Source organism: Gracilinanus agilis, chromosome 5, assembly GCF_016433145.1.
Source record: "Gracilinanus agilis isolate LMUSP501 chromosome 5, AgileGrace, whole genome shotgun sequence".
NCBI classification, from domain to species: Eukaryota; Metazoa; Chordata; class Mammalia; order Didelphimorphia; family Didelphidae; genus Gracilinanus; species Gracilinanus agilis.
Genome location: NC_058134.1, coordinates 187274847 through 187291000, shown reverse-complemented (window position 1 = coordinate 187291000; position 16154 = coordinate 187274847). Strand labels below are relative to the sequence as shown.

General features: G+C 34.2%; 1 protein-coding gene across 1 annotated transcript in view; it reads left to right on the top strand.

The window, feature by feature from the left end:
* Nucleotides 1-15832, top strand: part of PYROXD1 (pyridine nucleotide-disulphide oxidoreductase domain 1) — a 28309-nt gene extending 12477 nt beyond the window's left edge. Inside the window, exons 7-13 of the mRNA XM_044679069.1 lie at nt 3300-3460; nt 4705-4805; nt 5637-5766; nt 6460-6572; nt 7225-7347; nt 12449-12586; nt 13307-15832. Of these exons, the coding sequence (XP_044535004.1) occupies nt 3300-3460; nt 4705-4805; nt 5637-5766; nt 6460-6572; nt 7225-7347; nt 12449-12586; nt 13307-13555 (1015 nt within the window). The 3' untranslated portion in view covers nt 13556-15832. The remainder of the gene's footprint in view (nt 1-3299; nt 3461-4704; nt 4806-5636; nt 5767-6459; nt 6573-7224; nt 7348-12448; nt 12587-13306) is intronic.
* The last annotated feature ends 322 nt before the right edge of the window (nt 15833-16154 follow it).

Genomic DNA, 16154 nt, shown 5'->3' with positions numbered 1-16154 from the left:
TCTTTCTATCTAAATCTGCAATCCTATGAGTTTATATCCACGGAGAACCTACAATCTAGGACAGATTGCTACTTTTATAAGTATCTTTATTTCAGACATAAAATAAACAAGACGAGAAAAGATTAAAAGGTATACATATATATCAAACAAATAATAAGTGTGATTTAAATGAGTAGTTACATAGGTAAAGATCAGGAAGAATTCTGTATTTAGTTTTTCTTAAATCAGTTCAAGGAGGACCAACTTTGAATGATCAGTTTTTTTTTTTCTGAGATTAAAATATATATTCGATATGTATTCCTTTTCTAACATGATTTAATTATGATTATATCAATTTTCATAGTATTTTTCATTCATTTACTTAATACTTTTTTCCTCTTTAAATTGGAAAAAATCCTTCTTTCACTTGTTACTACTTTTATAATACTTGTTAGTATCTTGTTAGTATCTTCTTTATTTTTGTTTATTGGTAGGAATGCCAATTGAAGGAAAAAAAGGGGTTGGGGGATTCAGCTTTGGATTCCAAGAGTTAGTGAATATGGTACACTTCAAAATAGCATACTTTTTCATAATTTCACAAGTATGTAGTTATCCATTATCTATCTCTTCTCACTATTTTGCTTTTTTATCGCTTTAGTGTCATCTTAAAAACAAAAGCACCATTTTCCCATCTTTCCCAGATTCATCCTTTGTAAAGCTCACATTTGTTTTAACTAAGGAATAGTGAATCTAACTGAAAAATAATACATTTTAATATTAAAAGTCATTATCTTATGAGACTGGGGAAATAATTAAGTTTTATAGACAGTGTTTGTAGCCTGTAAGCTAAAGGTTCACTACACTTAATGGTTTTGCAGTTTAATACATTTTTTAAAGTTGGAACTTTTTCAGATAAAAGGTAGATACCAGTTCACAATGCAATACGAAAACATTTTTATAAAGTGTATCAATATGTGTTTTAAACCCTTTTATTCAAAAATCTTATTTTATATGCCTAGGAGTCATTAGTTGTCTTATAGAAATTAAAGCATTCCCCAAGATCTGTTATCACTCACTGTAAACTTTATTTTCTGGTAAAGAGGAACCCCACAGATATAGGCTTGGAGCATAAGGCAAGGGGTCCTCTCTGCTTTTAACTAAAACAGATGGCCAGTTGCCTGGATCCAACTGTCCTAAGTTTTCCTTATGCCATCTACTTATTGATTGATCCTGGCATGTCATATAACTTTTCTATATCGTATGTATATTTGAGATAGAAATAAGAACACTGCCAACTATGTATGAATATTAAGAATAATAATGGCGTAGTAAAACCACATATAAGAAGCTAATGCTTTATTTAGTTTTGCTTTTTAAAAAAGACAAAAGCCATTGTAGTGAAATTCATTAGAATTTCAAATCATTTCTTTAGTAATTAAATTGCTAAAAACACATTCTCAATCTTTGCAGTCTAGAAATGAAACAAACCAAAAATAAACAAAAAGCATTAGCAATGTTTCCTTTTGCATTAAAAAGTCCTTTTAACCTGTCAAATGAAAGAGGGAGTTTGTATGAATATCCCACCTACATCATATTCTTCCAGTTTCCTGAATCTTTTTCTGTGATGACTTTGTTTTTGGCATATATTTAGGAATTTGTGTTTGAAATAAAGGACTTGGAAGGCTGATTGGTGGATAGATTCAGTAAAGAGACCAGATTTTCCCTTATACCTCCCCATCTAAAACTGGTTGGCATGAATATCACTTATTTATTCATTAACTGTTTTATAAGAACAGGACATTGAGTGAATCAGTGTTACCTGGGACAATTTGTTTCATAGAAACAGTGTTATAGATAGAATATGCTTCTTAGATGGTCAGAATTTGGACTATAAAAGCTCGAAGTAAATCCATTTGGAATAAAATATCTGAACAAGTTGCGATAACCCAAGGCTTAAAGGAGACAGATGTTGAGACTAATGCTGCTACCCCTTCAAGGAAGATGCAGGAATGCTGAGAACCTTTGTTTAAAAATTAAGGAAGAAACAAAATGATTTTTTGGCAAGAATTTTGATTGTGGGTTCATCCCCTGCCTTTACTTGTTAAGAAAGTAAATCCTCAATGTAGCCTTTGTAATTCTTGTGACTTGATGGAGTGCTAGGAGTACACTCTTACGATGCTACTTGTATGGGTGCTAGTGGGGCAGTTGTATGATATTCAGTAAGTTACAAGTTTGAGCCTAGCCAACTCTCTCCTTTATTATTTCTGACTTTCTTTTCAAAAAGTGGCCATGTGATCTATTATCTGGGTGATAGAGAAGAATTTAAGAGTATTTTTGGATATGTTACTATTATCCTTGTATCCTTGTAATAAAGGACATCAGTTGAGAACCCGTTAGACAAGGAAAGCTTGATTGTTCATTAGAGGAGTGATTATTACCAGATTATTTCTCTATTCCTTCATCATTTGAAGGATGTATGATTCTTAATCCACTCTTAACCTCTCTGCCTCCTTGTAGATGATCTTTAGAGTTACCATATCTGAATATTTCATCATCCTATAGCCAACTTGGTGATGAACTTCTCTGAATTTAATTAAACCAGCCCTTAAATTACAATAATAATCTGTCATTGAATCTGTGGTTGCAGTCTTCAAGACTTGGTGTAAGACCTCTAAGAGCTTGCATTCCACTGGCAAAGCCTTTAAGAATTCAGACTTGCCTCTCCTAGTGAGGCATCAGAATAGAACTTTAGTGAAGGTTATTAGAATAATCATTTATTTTACAAAATTAGCATACTATAGCATGCTATATATAGGAATAGGGGTTAGTGGATTTAGAGCAGAAGTGGAATTTAGAGATCTAGTCCAGTCCCTTCATTTTGCATGTAGAGAAACTGAGAATAAGAGAGATAAAGCAATCTGTCCAAAGTCATATAGTTAACAATAGAACAAGAATTCAAATCTAGGTCTTCTAACTATAAATTCTGTGACTTTTTGTATCACACCATAATGTCACTGGGAAATAGATTTGTTACCTAGAAACTTCTTTGTAGCAATATTCACCGTAATAGGATTTTTCCTGTATTTATTATAAAGTGGTCATTTATGAGTTCTTTTAGACTTGGATAAGTTTATTTTATAAATCTACAATAAGCTTTTTATTCTAAAGATTTGTTACCTGTTACACATTCTTTTTCCAACTTGACTCAGGATGTTTTCTCAGGGTTTTGTCCAATAATCAATTATTGTTTAATAGTTCTAAATATTCCTTTTGGCAAATCACTTATAATTATACCGATTATGTTTAATGTCCTCTTACAGTTATGAAATTGAAGGCTGTGAAGTGATTTGGGCTATTAAAGACAAAGCAATTGGGAATGCTTTCTTTGATGCTGGAGCAGCAGAATTCTTGACCTCAGAGCTCTTGTCTAAAAAATCTGATGTTAAAATTACATGTAAGAGAACCAGATATACAATAGAAGGTGAATTTTTTTTGTTGTTATTTCCCTTTCCTTAATATCTGGAACGATTTGGTTACTTTGTCAGGGAACATTCAGTAATATTTAGAGAGCCTGAAAATAACAATGAAAAGGAATATGTCTTCTCCTAGCTCAGTGTGGTGGGAGCATTAGAGAATGTATAACACTTAAAGCAGCAAATTATATTTGCTCCCAGAGTTTATGAAATCAGTAGCACTAGTTCAGGGGTTGCCCTGGGAAAGAAAAAGATCCTCTTCTTCCTCTGAAGCTAGAACAAAAGAGGAGAGAATGAGAGGAGAGGTTAATATTGAGGGGTTTGAAGGCATATAAAAGAGTGAACTTATGTTTAGATGGTCTCTTCTGCTTAAAGTAGGCTCTAGGGTTGAAGCAAGAGCAAGTGGAGTGGTAATGGTGATGTGGGATAGGAAACTTAAAGAGAAGCTAAGATTCAGAAGTTACTGTGGGAAGTTTGATAAAGAGTTGATTGGGGATATAACTAGGTGACTCAGTTGACTGAAAGCCAGGAATAGAGAAGGGAGCCTAAGACACTTCCTACATTTAACCCCCATTGCCTACTCTTCTGCCTTAGAACCATTATACAGTATTGTATACAGAAGGTAAGGGTTTAAAAAAAAAGAGTTGATTAGGGAAGAATGAGTGGATTGAGTCACAACAGTTAATAGTTCAGGTGAAATTAGATTAAAATTTGTAGCTAACACTATTGACATGGTTGTGTACATTTGGTAGCATACTAAAATATAAATAAAGTGTATAGTTGAGGAAATCCAGTAGTTATAGTTTACAAAGCATGAATTAGAAACAAAGTGGGTCAAGCAGGCGAGGGAAACCAAAGGTGAAGACACTGTTGTGAAGTACTTGAAATGGTTTAGGAGAGTGGTGAGAGGTATAGTGCCTAAAAATCACAATAAACTGAAAGAAGAGATTTAAGAGGAATGAGGCACAAGGAGAGATGGAAGGATAGAAATTTATGTTAAGAATAGAAAACTTCATAGTTATTGATCATTGAGATATTTGATATTGGTTGTGAGCAAGAATACGACTATCTGTGTGGATGAAATAGAATGCAGGTACATGCCATAAAATTGAGAAAATTGATGAATTGGGAAGCATTTGCAACTTGGAGTTAAGAGAAACTTGGTCTGCATTACCTAAACCTGAGCTTCAGGACACATCAAGGGGTTCTTTGACTCATATATGATTTTTGCACATTGACTTTGACTTTTCAGAAAGTGAAAAGGAAGCAAGTGCCATAGCCAATGCTGGTAATCTAGGCAGTGCCTTGGGACCTGATTGGCATGAAGGTTTAAATCTTAAAGGAACAAAAGAGGTATATATTTTTCCCTCCCTGATTAATTTCTCTGAATGCAAATTTAACATATTGCCCCAAATTGAGAAATACATGAAATATTTTTTAAAATAGTGCTCTAGACAGTTACTCTCTCATTGTCTACTGATAGTCCCGAAAAGCATTTGATTTATCTCTCCTGCCTTGAGTAGCTGAATCTCTAAACTATCTTATATCAAAAGTTATTAATTTTCTTTTAAAAGTAGTCCAGATTCCATTGGTAGTCTATTCGTCTTTATTATGCGATTCCAAATTAAATTCTTCAGTGTACTTAAGCCCTTTTGTTTACCAGATGTTTTATCTCTTGAAATAAGTAAAAATAAGTTCATTGTCCTTAATGTTTTCTTCAACTTAAGGATAACTAAAATGTTTAATAGTTTGTTCAGTTGAACTGGGTTTTTTAAACTTAATCCTCAATCCTAATTTGTTAAAAAAAAAAAAAAACACACAATCACATCCATTAAGTGTCTGCTGTGTGTTAGAACACTGTTCTTAGAGCTGGGAAATATGTAACATTTAGCTTCAAAATGGTTCCTGGCTTAGAAAACTCATGTAATAAAGTAAATCATGCTATATTACATAATAGCATGTTGTGTTGTAATTTTTAAATGTACTATATAAAGTCTGAGTGGAAGGAGTGTCTTCAGTTATATTTGAGTTGGATTCTAAGGGGGAGAGACTTGAGCAGGCAACTAAGGACATTCCAGATATACTAAATATTGCTATTAAAAGATTTATAAATACTACAAATAAATTTTTGTTATTCCTGATATTAATGTTTTATAGTGACTAAGTTTCCTTTTTTTTTTTAAGTTTTCCCACAAAGTTCACATTGAAACTATGTGTGAAATTAAAAAAATTTATCATCTGGAAGAATTTAAGCAACTGAAGAAAACATCCTTACCTTTTCCTAAAGATTGTCAAGATAAGTCAACTGATAAAGGTAAAGACTGAAAGAACAGCTATGGCTGTTTATGATCTATTTTGCTTTTTCTATATTTTAGGCATTTGATAATCTCATAAATATCTATATATGTAGGTATTATATAAATATGGATTGACTAAATTATTGCAATTAATTTTTAAAAATTTGTACATCATTACTTCAGTATTTATTTATTCAGTATTTATTTCAATATTCCATATTTAAACCATTACACTCAGTCAGTGCTAGGCTCAATTTCATTTTGCTCAGAAAGTTTTTCCTTTATAGGAAAAAGGATTATTCAGATAACTTGAATGAGACATTGAAGAAAGAGTATGTTGTGGAAATGGGTGTTTTAATCCAACTGAAGTACGAGTAAAACAGAATTTAAAGATGTTTGAAAGTACCATAATTTTTTGGTTATGATTTACTTTTTGTTAATGTAGGCAGATATACATTGTATACTTAGTGCTCTCCTGAAAGGTTTCTGAAACCAAACTAGTTGAGTTTGTGAATTAGATGCAAAATTATGCCTAATTGTTTTCTTAAATAATTAATCATCAGCATTTTAAAGTTTATCTGGCTTTTAGCTTATTGATTGCAGGTTTTTTTATATTTTTATGTTCATGTAGTACTGTGCCCATTTAGTGCTAAGTAAATGACTTACTGAACTGCTTATACATTCTGAGTTGAAGTCTTCACTGTTTTTAGATACGTGGCCTGTATATGTAGAATTGACCAATGAGAAGATATATGGCTGTGATTTTATTGTCAGTGCAACTGGGGTCATACCAAATATTAAGCCTTTCCTTGATGGCAACAATGTAAGGAGATATTTTATATTTATCCAAAAATGTCAATTATTGGGATGTAGCGGTATATTAGCAATATCTATACAAAAGTCTAATTCAAATAACATGCAAAATTTGCCTCAAAACTGGGTTTTGAAATTTTTTTAGCACCTACTTTGATGACTTTCAGTTTGGCTATATTTATTTCTTAATTTATAGCAACACCAATTTCTTGATTATCCTAAGTAGTTCTCAGTTCCACGTAAAAATCCCTCTACTTATAATGTGTAATATATTTACTTCATCTTGGTATTTAAAATTAGGTTGTTAATATTAGGATTGACATGAGCCTCAAGGGATGAATTTTGAAGGGTGGCTATACTGTGTGACTGGGTCTGCCTTTCATTTGATTAACCCTTAAACCTTATGTGTGCATAAGAAATACCCAGATACATTATTCACTTCAGAGTAAATGATGAAATCCTTAAAGGTGCATGTGTTTTCTTTTTTAGAAAGAAATAGATGGCTAGAAGGTGGTCTAAAAGAATTCTCAATAGTGCTTTGGAGGTTTTCTTCATATTGTTTTGGATTTGTGTACTGAGGACTTTTTCTAGCTTAGTATGGAAAAGACCTTCCTTTGCTATATTTTCTATTTTTGTGATTTTTTTTTTGCATATATCCTTAGTTTATGCTAGGTGAAGATGGTGGCCTAAAAGTGGATGACCATATGCACACATCACTTCCCAATATCTATGCTGCAGGTGATATCTGTACTGCATCATGGCAACCTAGTCCAGTCTGGCAGCAGGTAAGCCAACCAATGCTGTATAATATTATGCTTTACTATAACTTAAACTGTTGATCCTACTAATTTTTTCTATGAATGATTAAAAGGAAGTCACTGAAGAGGATGTTATATCATTAAAAACTTAATGAGGTAATCCTAGTGTTGGCACAGGCCAATATGTCTTTTTGTCAGATTTTTTTTAATATTGTGGAGGTTTTCCTTAAATTTATTTTTCTTTCAAAGTTTGAGAGTAAAAAATTGTTTTGTTTTGGCAGCACGGCAGAAAGTCCTGCCTCTGAGTTGCATTGACCAAAAACTCCTCATACTCATATAATTGTAAGTCCAGACCAAAATTTAATCTGTTTCCAATGGTGGAAAGTAGAAATTAAGTATTTTGGGGCCTGGCTATCTTTTATTTTGTTCCATATTTAATGAATTGCCACTTTAAAAGAATTTGTTTACATTATTCATTTCTCAGTGATTTGCTGCAGACCCTTTGCAATCCTGGGGTTCCTGAGACCCTGTCAGGGGGTCCAGAAGGTCAAAACTATTTTAGTAATAATACTAAGATGATACTTATGAATAGATAACATAACCCAAATAAACAGTAACTCTTTGGGAAGTCTTCATGATTTTCAGGAATATAAAGGGTCCCTGAGACCAAAAAATTTGGTAACTGCTAATCCAATCCAATCCAACCTAAACCTGAAAATAGGAATCCTTTCTACAAATTTGCAACAAGGTGTCATGTATCCTTTACTTGAAGAGGCTAGGGACTTGCCACTTTTAATATGGCCCTTTCTACTCTTGTACTCTTTGATTGTTGGGAAAGTTTTACTTTTTATCCAGCTGATCTCTGCAACTTGTAATGGGGATAATTTGAGGAAAGGTGTGTGGGATAAGGGAATTTTGGAAGGAGGTTGTCAGAGACTTGCTAAGTGAGTAATCTAGGTTACAGGTAGGCTGGGATTAAGGAGATTCAGGATATAATAGGACTGAAGTCAGGAGTATAACACAGAAGGGAAACAGATCTTCAGGGAGAGGAGAAATTAAACTAAACAGACAAACAGCAGGCTTTACAGACTGGGACTTAGACTCATACACAGTCTGAGGGAAATAGACTAAACTGAAATTAACAAACAGGGTTTAGTTAATTTCACAGGAAGGGACTTGTTTTGAAGTTACACCTTCCTTTAAGATGGATACCCCGGCTTCCCTTCAAGCAGAGTATGTTGGTTCTTTCCCTCTTCTTCCCTCACTTAATAATTAACAGACAAATTATACTAATAGGTCTGTTGAAACACAAAAGGGTTTATTATCTTTAAAGGATGATTTGTCAGGAAAGTGGATTGAGGAAAGCCCTAACAGTTGTCTCAGGAACTTCAGGTGGGGGAAGGGAGGCAGATGAAGTCTGAGTAAGGACCTGCCTAAACTCGAGCTTACAAGATGCTATTGATATCTAAAGGGAATAAATGATGACTAACTAGTTTCTTTATATTTAATACTGTCAAATAACAATTAACCCTTCACAGATTTGAACTCCTCTCTAATTACTCTCCTTATTAACTCCACTGACATATAAGGTAAGGGAGGGAAGGTAGGAAATAATATTGGGAAGGAAGATATAAAGGGTTTATCCAAAATAACAATTTCTTAAAAAAATATTTCAAAGCTAGGCTAAATATCAATTCTACAGATAGGTAAGGAGGCAGCTCAGTTGGTTAGACAACCTCTCTCCACGGGAGACCCAAACCAACTGCCTCTTCCCTCAAGATTCCAAACCCCTAACTGCTTTTTGGAACTCAGCCAAAGCTTGAAAAAACTATATGACCCCCTCTCTCTATACTACAAACTTCTACATTCTGCTCCTAGTTCTACTCTCTAGGGCTAGGGAAAAACAAGCCTAACACCATTTCTTTTTAGGATCCCCTCACATACTTAAAATAGCTATCATTTCCTCACTAATCATCTTCTCTAGCCTAAATATTCTCATTTTCTTTAGCCAAGCTTCAATATAAATTTACACATAAATAAAAGCAATTGATATTTAAGAAAAAATCAAAGAGCAAAGTGTGTGATAGTCTATCTAGTGAAAGGATTCTAACATATAGCTGAAATTTTTATGGTGTGACAAGATTGTAGAAAATCCCAGAATTAGGAAAAGTACTAAAAGTTTTGCTAAAGATTTTAATTTCCATGAAGTTTGTCATCTCTATAATCCTTTCTGAAACCAAATTTTCAACAGATTCTTGCTAGGAAATTTTTTTTTAATTTTTACTAGAGAATGTATCTTTGGTTTTATAATCAGAAAAGCTATGTAGAGCCACTTTGTTCAAACAGACCTTTTCCATAAAGGTTACTTGTGCTGAGTTAAGCAAAATTATAATATTAGATATATAGCACTCTACATTTAAAATAATTTCACATTTTATCCTTTCTGCAACTCCCTATTTTATAAATAAGGAAATAAGGAAACCAGTACTCAGTGATTTGTCCATCATGAGAATCAATCTCTCTCTACACACACAGACTGACTCTCTCTCTCTCTCTCTCTCTCTCTCTCTCTCTCTCTCCCTCTCTCTCTCTCTCTCTCTCTCTCCCCATCCCTACCCCCCTCTCTCTTTCCCCCTCTCCCTCTCATACTCACATAGATGATAAAGTTTCTATTTCCAAAGAATGAGATTTGGTAAAATTAGATTTATAATTATATCTAATATTCAGTTTAGAGGTGGTAGTTATAAGAAGAAATATAAAGCAGTCCACGGTCCTCAACCTGAGCTTTTCCAGGGTCCAGTTCAAGGAAAAAGACCCTTTTCCCAGGAGCTTCTTGCAATTTATAAAGACCATTCCTTTCATCACTTCCTGTGCCTTCCTTCCATTTTACATGTACCAATTACAATTAAAGCTTTGCTTAGGCCTGCCCAGGAGGCAGTCAGTCGATTCTGATTCATCACCCACTGTTGAATATGTGGGTCACAGACCTTCCCCACTTGAGGATAAGTGGGGTGTATACACTTTTGGTGATTAAATTTAAAAATGGGCAAGGTAGAGTTAATCCTATCTTCCCACTTCCTATTTCCTTATTACAAGATACATCTTTGAAACTTTTAAGCATCCACCATAAGACCTTCCAGGATTTATGGTATAAGCCTGTGTTGGCGAAGATGTGGCACATGTAACTCAGCATGCCAGAGGGGGCTGCTCTGTTCCCCCTCCACATGCCCCACCCCTCTGCCCAACAGCCACAGTGTGAGCACTTCCTCCACTCTCTGGGTTTATAAAAGGGGGTGGGACCTCACAGGAAGTTTGAAAGCAGTTTGGGCATGTGAACTCTAAAAGGTTGCCAATGCTGATATAAGTATGAGAACCCAGGGTCACTTTCACATTACAATGATATATTGAAGTTAGACTTATGGTAATTACTTTACAAATAATGCTAAAGCTAACCATCATGTGAAACATTTTCATGGGCCTATTAATAAGAATTATAATTTTCAGACTCCAGAAACCTATTTCCCTTTACTTCATGAAGAACCCCCTCCCCTGAAATCCGGACAGTGGTGATGGTTCTAAAGACTCTCCATGGAGGCTTTAGTAAGGTGGGCATATGTAGTATATGGCTATATATCAGTTAGGGATACAGCTCCTTGAATAATCTCCCTTTTTGGGGCAGCTGGGTAGCTCAGGGTATTGAGAGTCGGGCCTAGAGATGGGAGGTCCTAGGTTCAAATCCGGCCTCAAGACACTTCCCAGCTGTTCACACAGGGCAAGTCGCTTGACCCCCATTGCCCACCTTTACCACTCTTCCATCTAGGAGCCAATACACAGAAGTTAAGGGTTTTAAACAAAAAAAAAAAAGAAATCTCCCTTTTTTTTTCTTTTTTGAGCTTTCGAGATCTACTTCAATTCACACTGCTACCACCTGTTATTTCTTAGAATGGCATCTTTACATCCCTGGTCAATCTGGAAGAGAACACAGTCTCACCTTTTCTCTTTACATTCCTCTTTATGAAATATACAGCCCTTTTAAAGTGTTAGGATATTTACTGCTATAATAAAGAATTAAAAAGTTATTTTTATGTTAAATCTTTTCTACTTAGACTTTATCAGAAAATATTAGTTTGTTTTATTTAAAGGCCTGAAATTAAGCTGTATTTTTTTAAACCCTCAGACCTAGGCCAAGGCATTTTTTCAAAGGCTCTTAAGTTGGAAACTCTAGAAATGTCAGTGTGACAAATGATTGGCAAAATTGGTTTATTCTCAGTTCTCTTTGCCCTCACCAGTCTGGTCTTGCCATTGCAGATCCTGCTGGAAATATCAAATATTAACAATAAGGAAAGAAGTCCCCACAGCCAATATTATTTAGAGTATTGTTATATTTTTAAGTATGGTGTTAGTGTCATATAAAGAATATATTTTGTGCTTTTTTTTTTTCTCTGTAGGAGTTGGGGAGAGGAGTGTCAAGGTTTGGATCTGTGTTTTTTCTTCAGTGTAGGGAATTCCTAGTGTGGAATTTTTATTATTGATGATGAAGATCAACACTAATGTGACTTGCAAAGTTAACTGTGATCACTGAGAGGTTAAGAGATTTGTTCATGGTCACACATGTCAGTGTCAGAATTAAGATCTGAAACTCAGGACTTCTTGTGTTCAAAGCTAGTTCTTTATCCACTAGATCAGTGATGGGCAAACTTTTTAAAGAGGGGGCCAAAGGAAAGGAAATGCTCATCTGTCAGTCTGTTTCTAAGGCAACTTCTTTTGAAGTTTCATTATATTGTATCCAATCATCGTATTAGTCAGATTAGGCTGGATAGAACATTTCAGGGGGCTGCATCTGGCCCTTGGGCCATAGTTTGCCCATTATTGCATATAGTGCCTCTTATAACAAAAGCAGTGCATTTCAATATTTAATTTTCTTATATTCTAAAATTCTCCCCAATTTGAAGTGAAATAAAATTTATCAAAATCAGTTAGTTTTTTAATTCATTAAAGCAATTTAGTTTAGTTTTAGCAAATGATCTGAACTATGTAAGGATAATGTAACCTGATAATGTAATAAGCATTATCATAAACTGTATTATATCCCATGAAAAATTGTAAAATATAATTATATCGCTTTCAGATGAGGCTATGGACTCAAGCTAGACAAATGGGAAACTATGCAGCAAAATGCATGATTGCCGATACTTTGGGAGACTCTATTGACATGGACTTCAGTTTTGAACTTTTTGCACATGTCACAAAATTTTTTAACTATAAGGTAAGATATCTTGTTATAATCAGTTATCAAATGGAGCATTTTGTTGTACACAGAATGTTTATACCTGACTTTTGGCTCAAATAATGTTAATCTACCAGTTCTAAATTTAATCTAAAATGAACTTCAAATTCTTAAATTGGAATAGACATCAAAATTCATTTGTACACCCACCTCTCTCCCTGAATTCCATAAGAATTCCCCATAAAACATCCCTGAAAAGTGGCATTTGTCCTCTTCTTGTAGATAATATTTTTATTTGGAAACATCCTTAGAAATCAACCTACACTTAGTCTCATTCCATCTTCAATCTGCCCTATTGTCCATCCCCAGGTATTTGTATATTTATAAATACACTTATATTTATTTGTTAATATAAATGTGGCTTTTTCTCCACGTCAGTTTTAAGGTGTTTCATTCTATGTTAAGTCTGTTTCTGATACTTTGACTATGGCTTTTATTCAAGCCATGATATTAATTAGCCTGCAGGCATTTTATAGCCAATATATTTGTATTTACTCTTAAGATGAAGAATAGACTATTTTCAAACACATGAACTACTGGAAAAGGAAGCTTTATTACTTTTTTTTCATTCAAGACTAAGGATTTTCATTGAATTTCATGGATTTTTCCTAATTTTTGGTAATAATGTAGTTATTTCAACTTAAGATTTTTTTAAAATTTAAATATGCATTGAAATATAACTGTTACTTCTATTTTCAGGTTGTATTATTGGGAAAGTACAATGCCCAAGGCTTGGGTTTAGATCATGAATTAATGTTGAGATGTACCAAAGGACAAGAATATGTCAAAGTGGTCATGCAAAATGGACGGATGATGGGAGCCATTCTAATTGGTGAAACAGACTTGGAAGAAACATTTGAAAATTTGATTTTAAACCAGATGAACCTTTCGGCATATGGAGAGGATTTGCTAGATCCAAATATTGATATAGAAGACTATTTTGACTAAAAAAAAATTATTTTAAGCCACTGGAAATAATAATCTTAAGTCAAGGCAGAAAAGTTGAATCATTGTAGCAACTTAGATGATAAACATGATGCTGAAGTGAAATATGCAAGGGTCTTAATGATGAACATTTTTATTGAAAAGGTGTAAAATGAATTTAAACTATCAATAAGTATTCCCAACTAATTTTTGTGGTTTTACACTGTATCAGATTGAACACATAACATAGTTTGGAAACTTGTATTTAACATTTCACAGAATCTTAGAATTCCTTAAAAAATGACAGTAGAAGCAATTTAGGTAAACCTCTACCAGAATAAGAATCCTCCTCTACATTCATACTCAACAAAGTCATCTAGCCTTGGCATGAAGACTTGGGAGTCCAGTGAGGGGCAAGAGGAGGAACCCTACTTCACAAGATAGCCTATTTCACTTTAGAACAGCTTTGTTAGGAAGTTTTTTCCTTACAGTAAACATAAACTTGTCACTTCTCAGCATTTATTCCTAGTTCTGCCTCTTGGTTCCAGCAAAATAAGTCTAATGCCTCTTCTATGTGCCTCTTGAAAATAGCTACCATGATTCCCCCTAAATCTAATCTTACTACAATCTCCTTTGAAACCTTTTAAGTTGAATACAAAGCAGATATTCCAGGTAGGATTTGATCAAACTTCTCCTTTACTCCTTTCCACATCCTTTATAGTCCAATCTCTTGCTATTCACATCTCTATATCTCTGTGCATTTATCCACTGTTTGCCCTCTTCCCCATTCCTGGAATGCATTCTCTCACAATCCTTTCTTAGAATCCTTAGTTTCATTCAAAGCTCAACTCAGGTACTCTATTTTACATGAAGCCTTTCCTAATTCTCAGCTGCTCATAGCTTCATCTCCTCCCCCATTATCTTGTATTCATTTGGAATAATTTGTTTATGCATATGTTGGCTCCCCTAGTTAAAATCTAAGCACCTTAAAGGCGAGGGCGTTTATCCCCGGTGCCTGATGCTTATTAAGCATTTAATAAATGCTTGATGACTGGCTAATTGACCAAGACAGAGTACAGCATAACTTTTACCTCCCTAAACCCACACTGTCAGTGTAGCCAAAGATTACATTAGCGTTTCAGCTAATATGTCAGGCTGCTGTTGACTCATATTGAGTTACCAGCCCACCACAACATGCAGCTTTTTTTCATGTGAACTCTGATACAGCGTTCATGTGAAATTGATCTTTTTAACCCACGTATTTATTCTTGTTCAATTTGTAGCCTATTGGAAGATTTTGGGATCTTATCCCTCAGAATGATAAAAGTACAAACTATGCCTTTATTCAGGGCTGATTAAACTGTTGAATACAAGTCCAAGCCAATTGCTGGGGCAGTTACTTCAGTGGATACTTTCTTGTAAGCTGATATGGAACTCTGGCTCTAGTCCTTCAAGCAGTCACCTTGTTTGAACCACTATCTATTCTATCGCTGTCTGCCTTGTCCGTAAGAATAAGATTTTCCCACATAAGTTGCTAAAAATCTAAACAGTTTCTGCATTCACAGTATTTCTCTACCATTCTAGTAATGCCATAAAAACAGAAAATGGGAATATCTGGTATGGCCTGTTCTTGATGAAGCCATGTTGGTCCTTGGTGACAATTTGCTTCCTTTCCTAGTTCACTAACCTTTTAATATTCTCTAGATTTTTTTTCCCCAGAAATTAAAAGTCTAGTTTATAGGCTTATTTGTAAACTCTTCTCTTCCCTTCTTTGGAAATCAGGATATCTGCCCTATTCCATTTCAGCAATGGAAATTCACTATCTTTCAGAAATCATTGACTTCATATAGCAATCATATATTCCAATTCTTTCAGTAATTTATCACTCTTGTTTTACTTTTGAATTTTCTAACAAATTCATAACATTTAGAACTTGTGGCCACCCCTTTTAGAGAAATAAATTATGCAAGGTCATCACATTTCCAGCTGACCTAAAACAATTTCTAGTAGACTAGAAATAGTTCTATCCTTGCTATTTCTCTGAAGTCAGCTATGAAATCCCACCTACAATTAACATTTTAAAATGCATACTCTGTAAGATATTACTTATATCTAGCTAAATCTATTTGTTTTACCTCCATTAAGCTAGAAGCCCTTATGTTAGTTCCTTTATACATGGATACTTTGAATATTATGACTACTCAAATATTTGTCAACAATTTAGTTTATTGATGATATATTTAAAGAACTGTGACATACTTTTTAAAAAAAAAATTTCTAACCCTTATCTTTCACTTTAGAATCAATACTGTGGACTGGTTCCAAGGCAGAAGAGCGTTAAACATTAGGCAATAAAGATTAAGTGACTTGCCCAGGGTCACACAACTAGTTCATGTCTGGGGTCAGATTTGAACCTAGGACCTCTTGTCTAGGCCTGGCTCTCAATACACTGAGCCACCCAGCTGCCCCCGGGGACATACTTTGATACCTTGGACATCATGACCATTCAGATCTTTGTCAGCCATTCAGTTTACTGGATAATTGCATTCAAAGAACTGTTTGTTGTAAAAGGAGTTGCTTTTTTAAAAAATCTAAAAGCTGATACTATCTAAAAGTCTCGCTC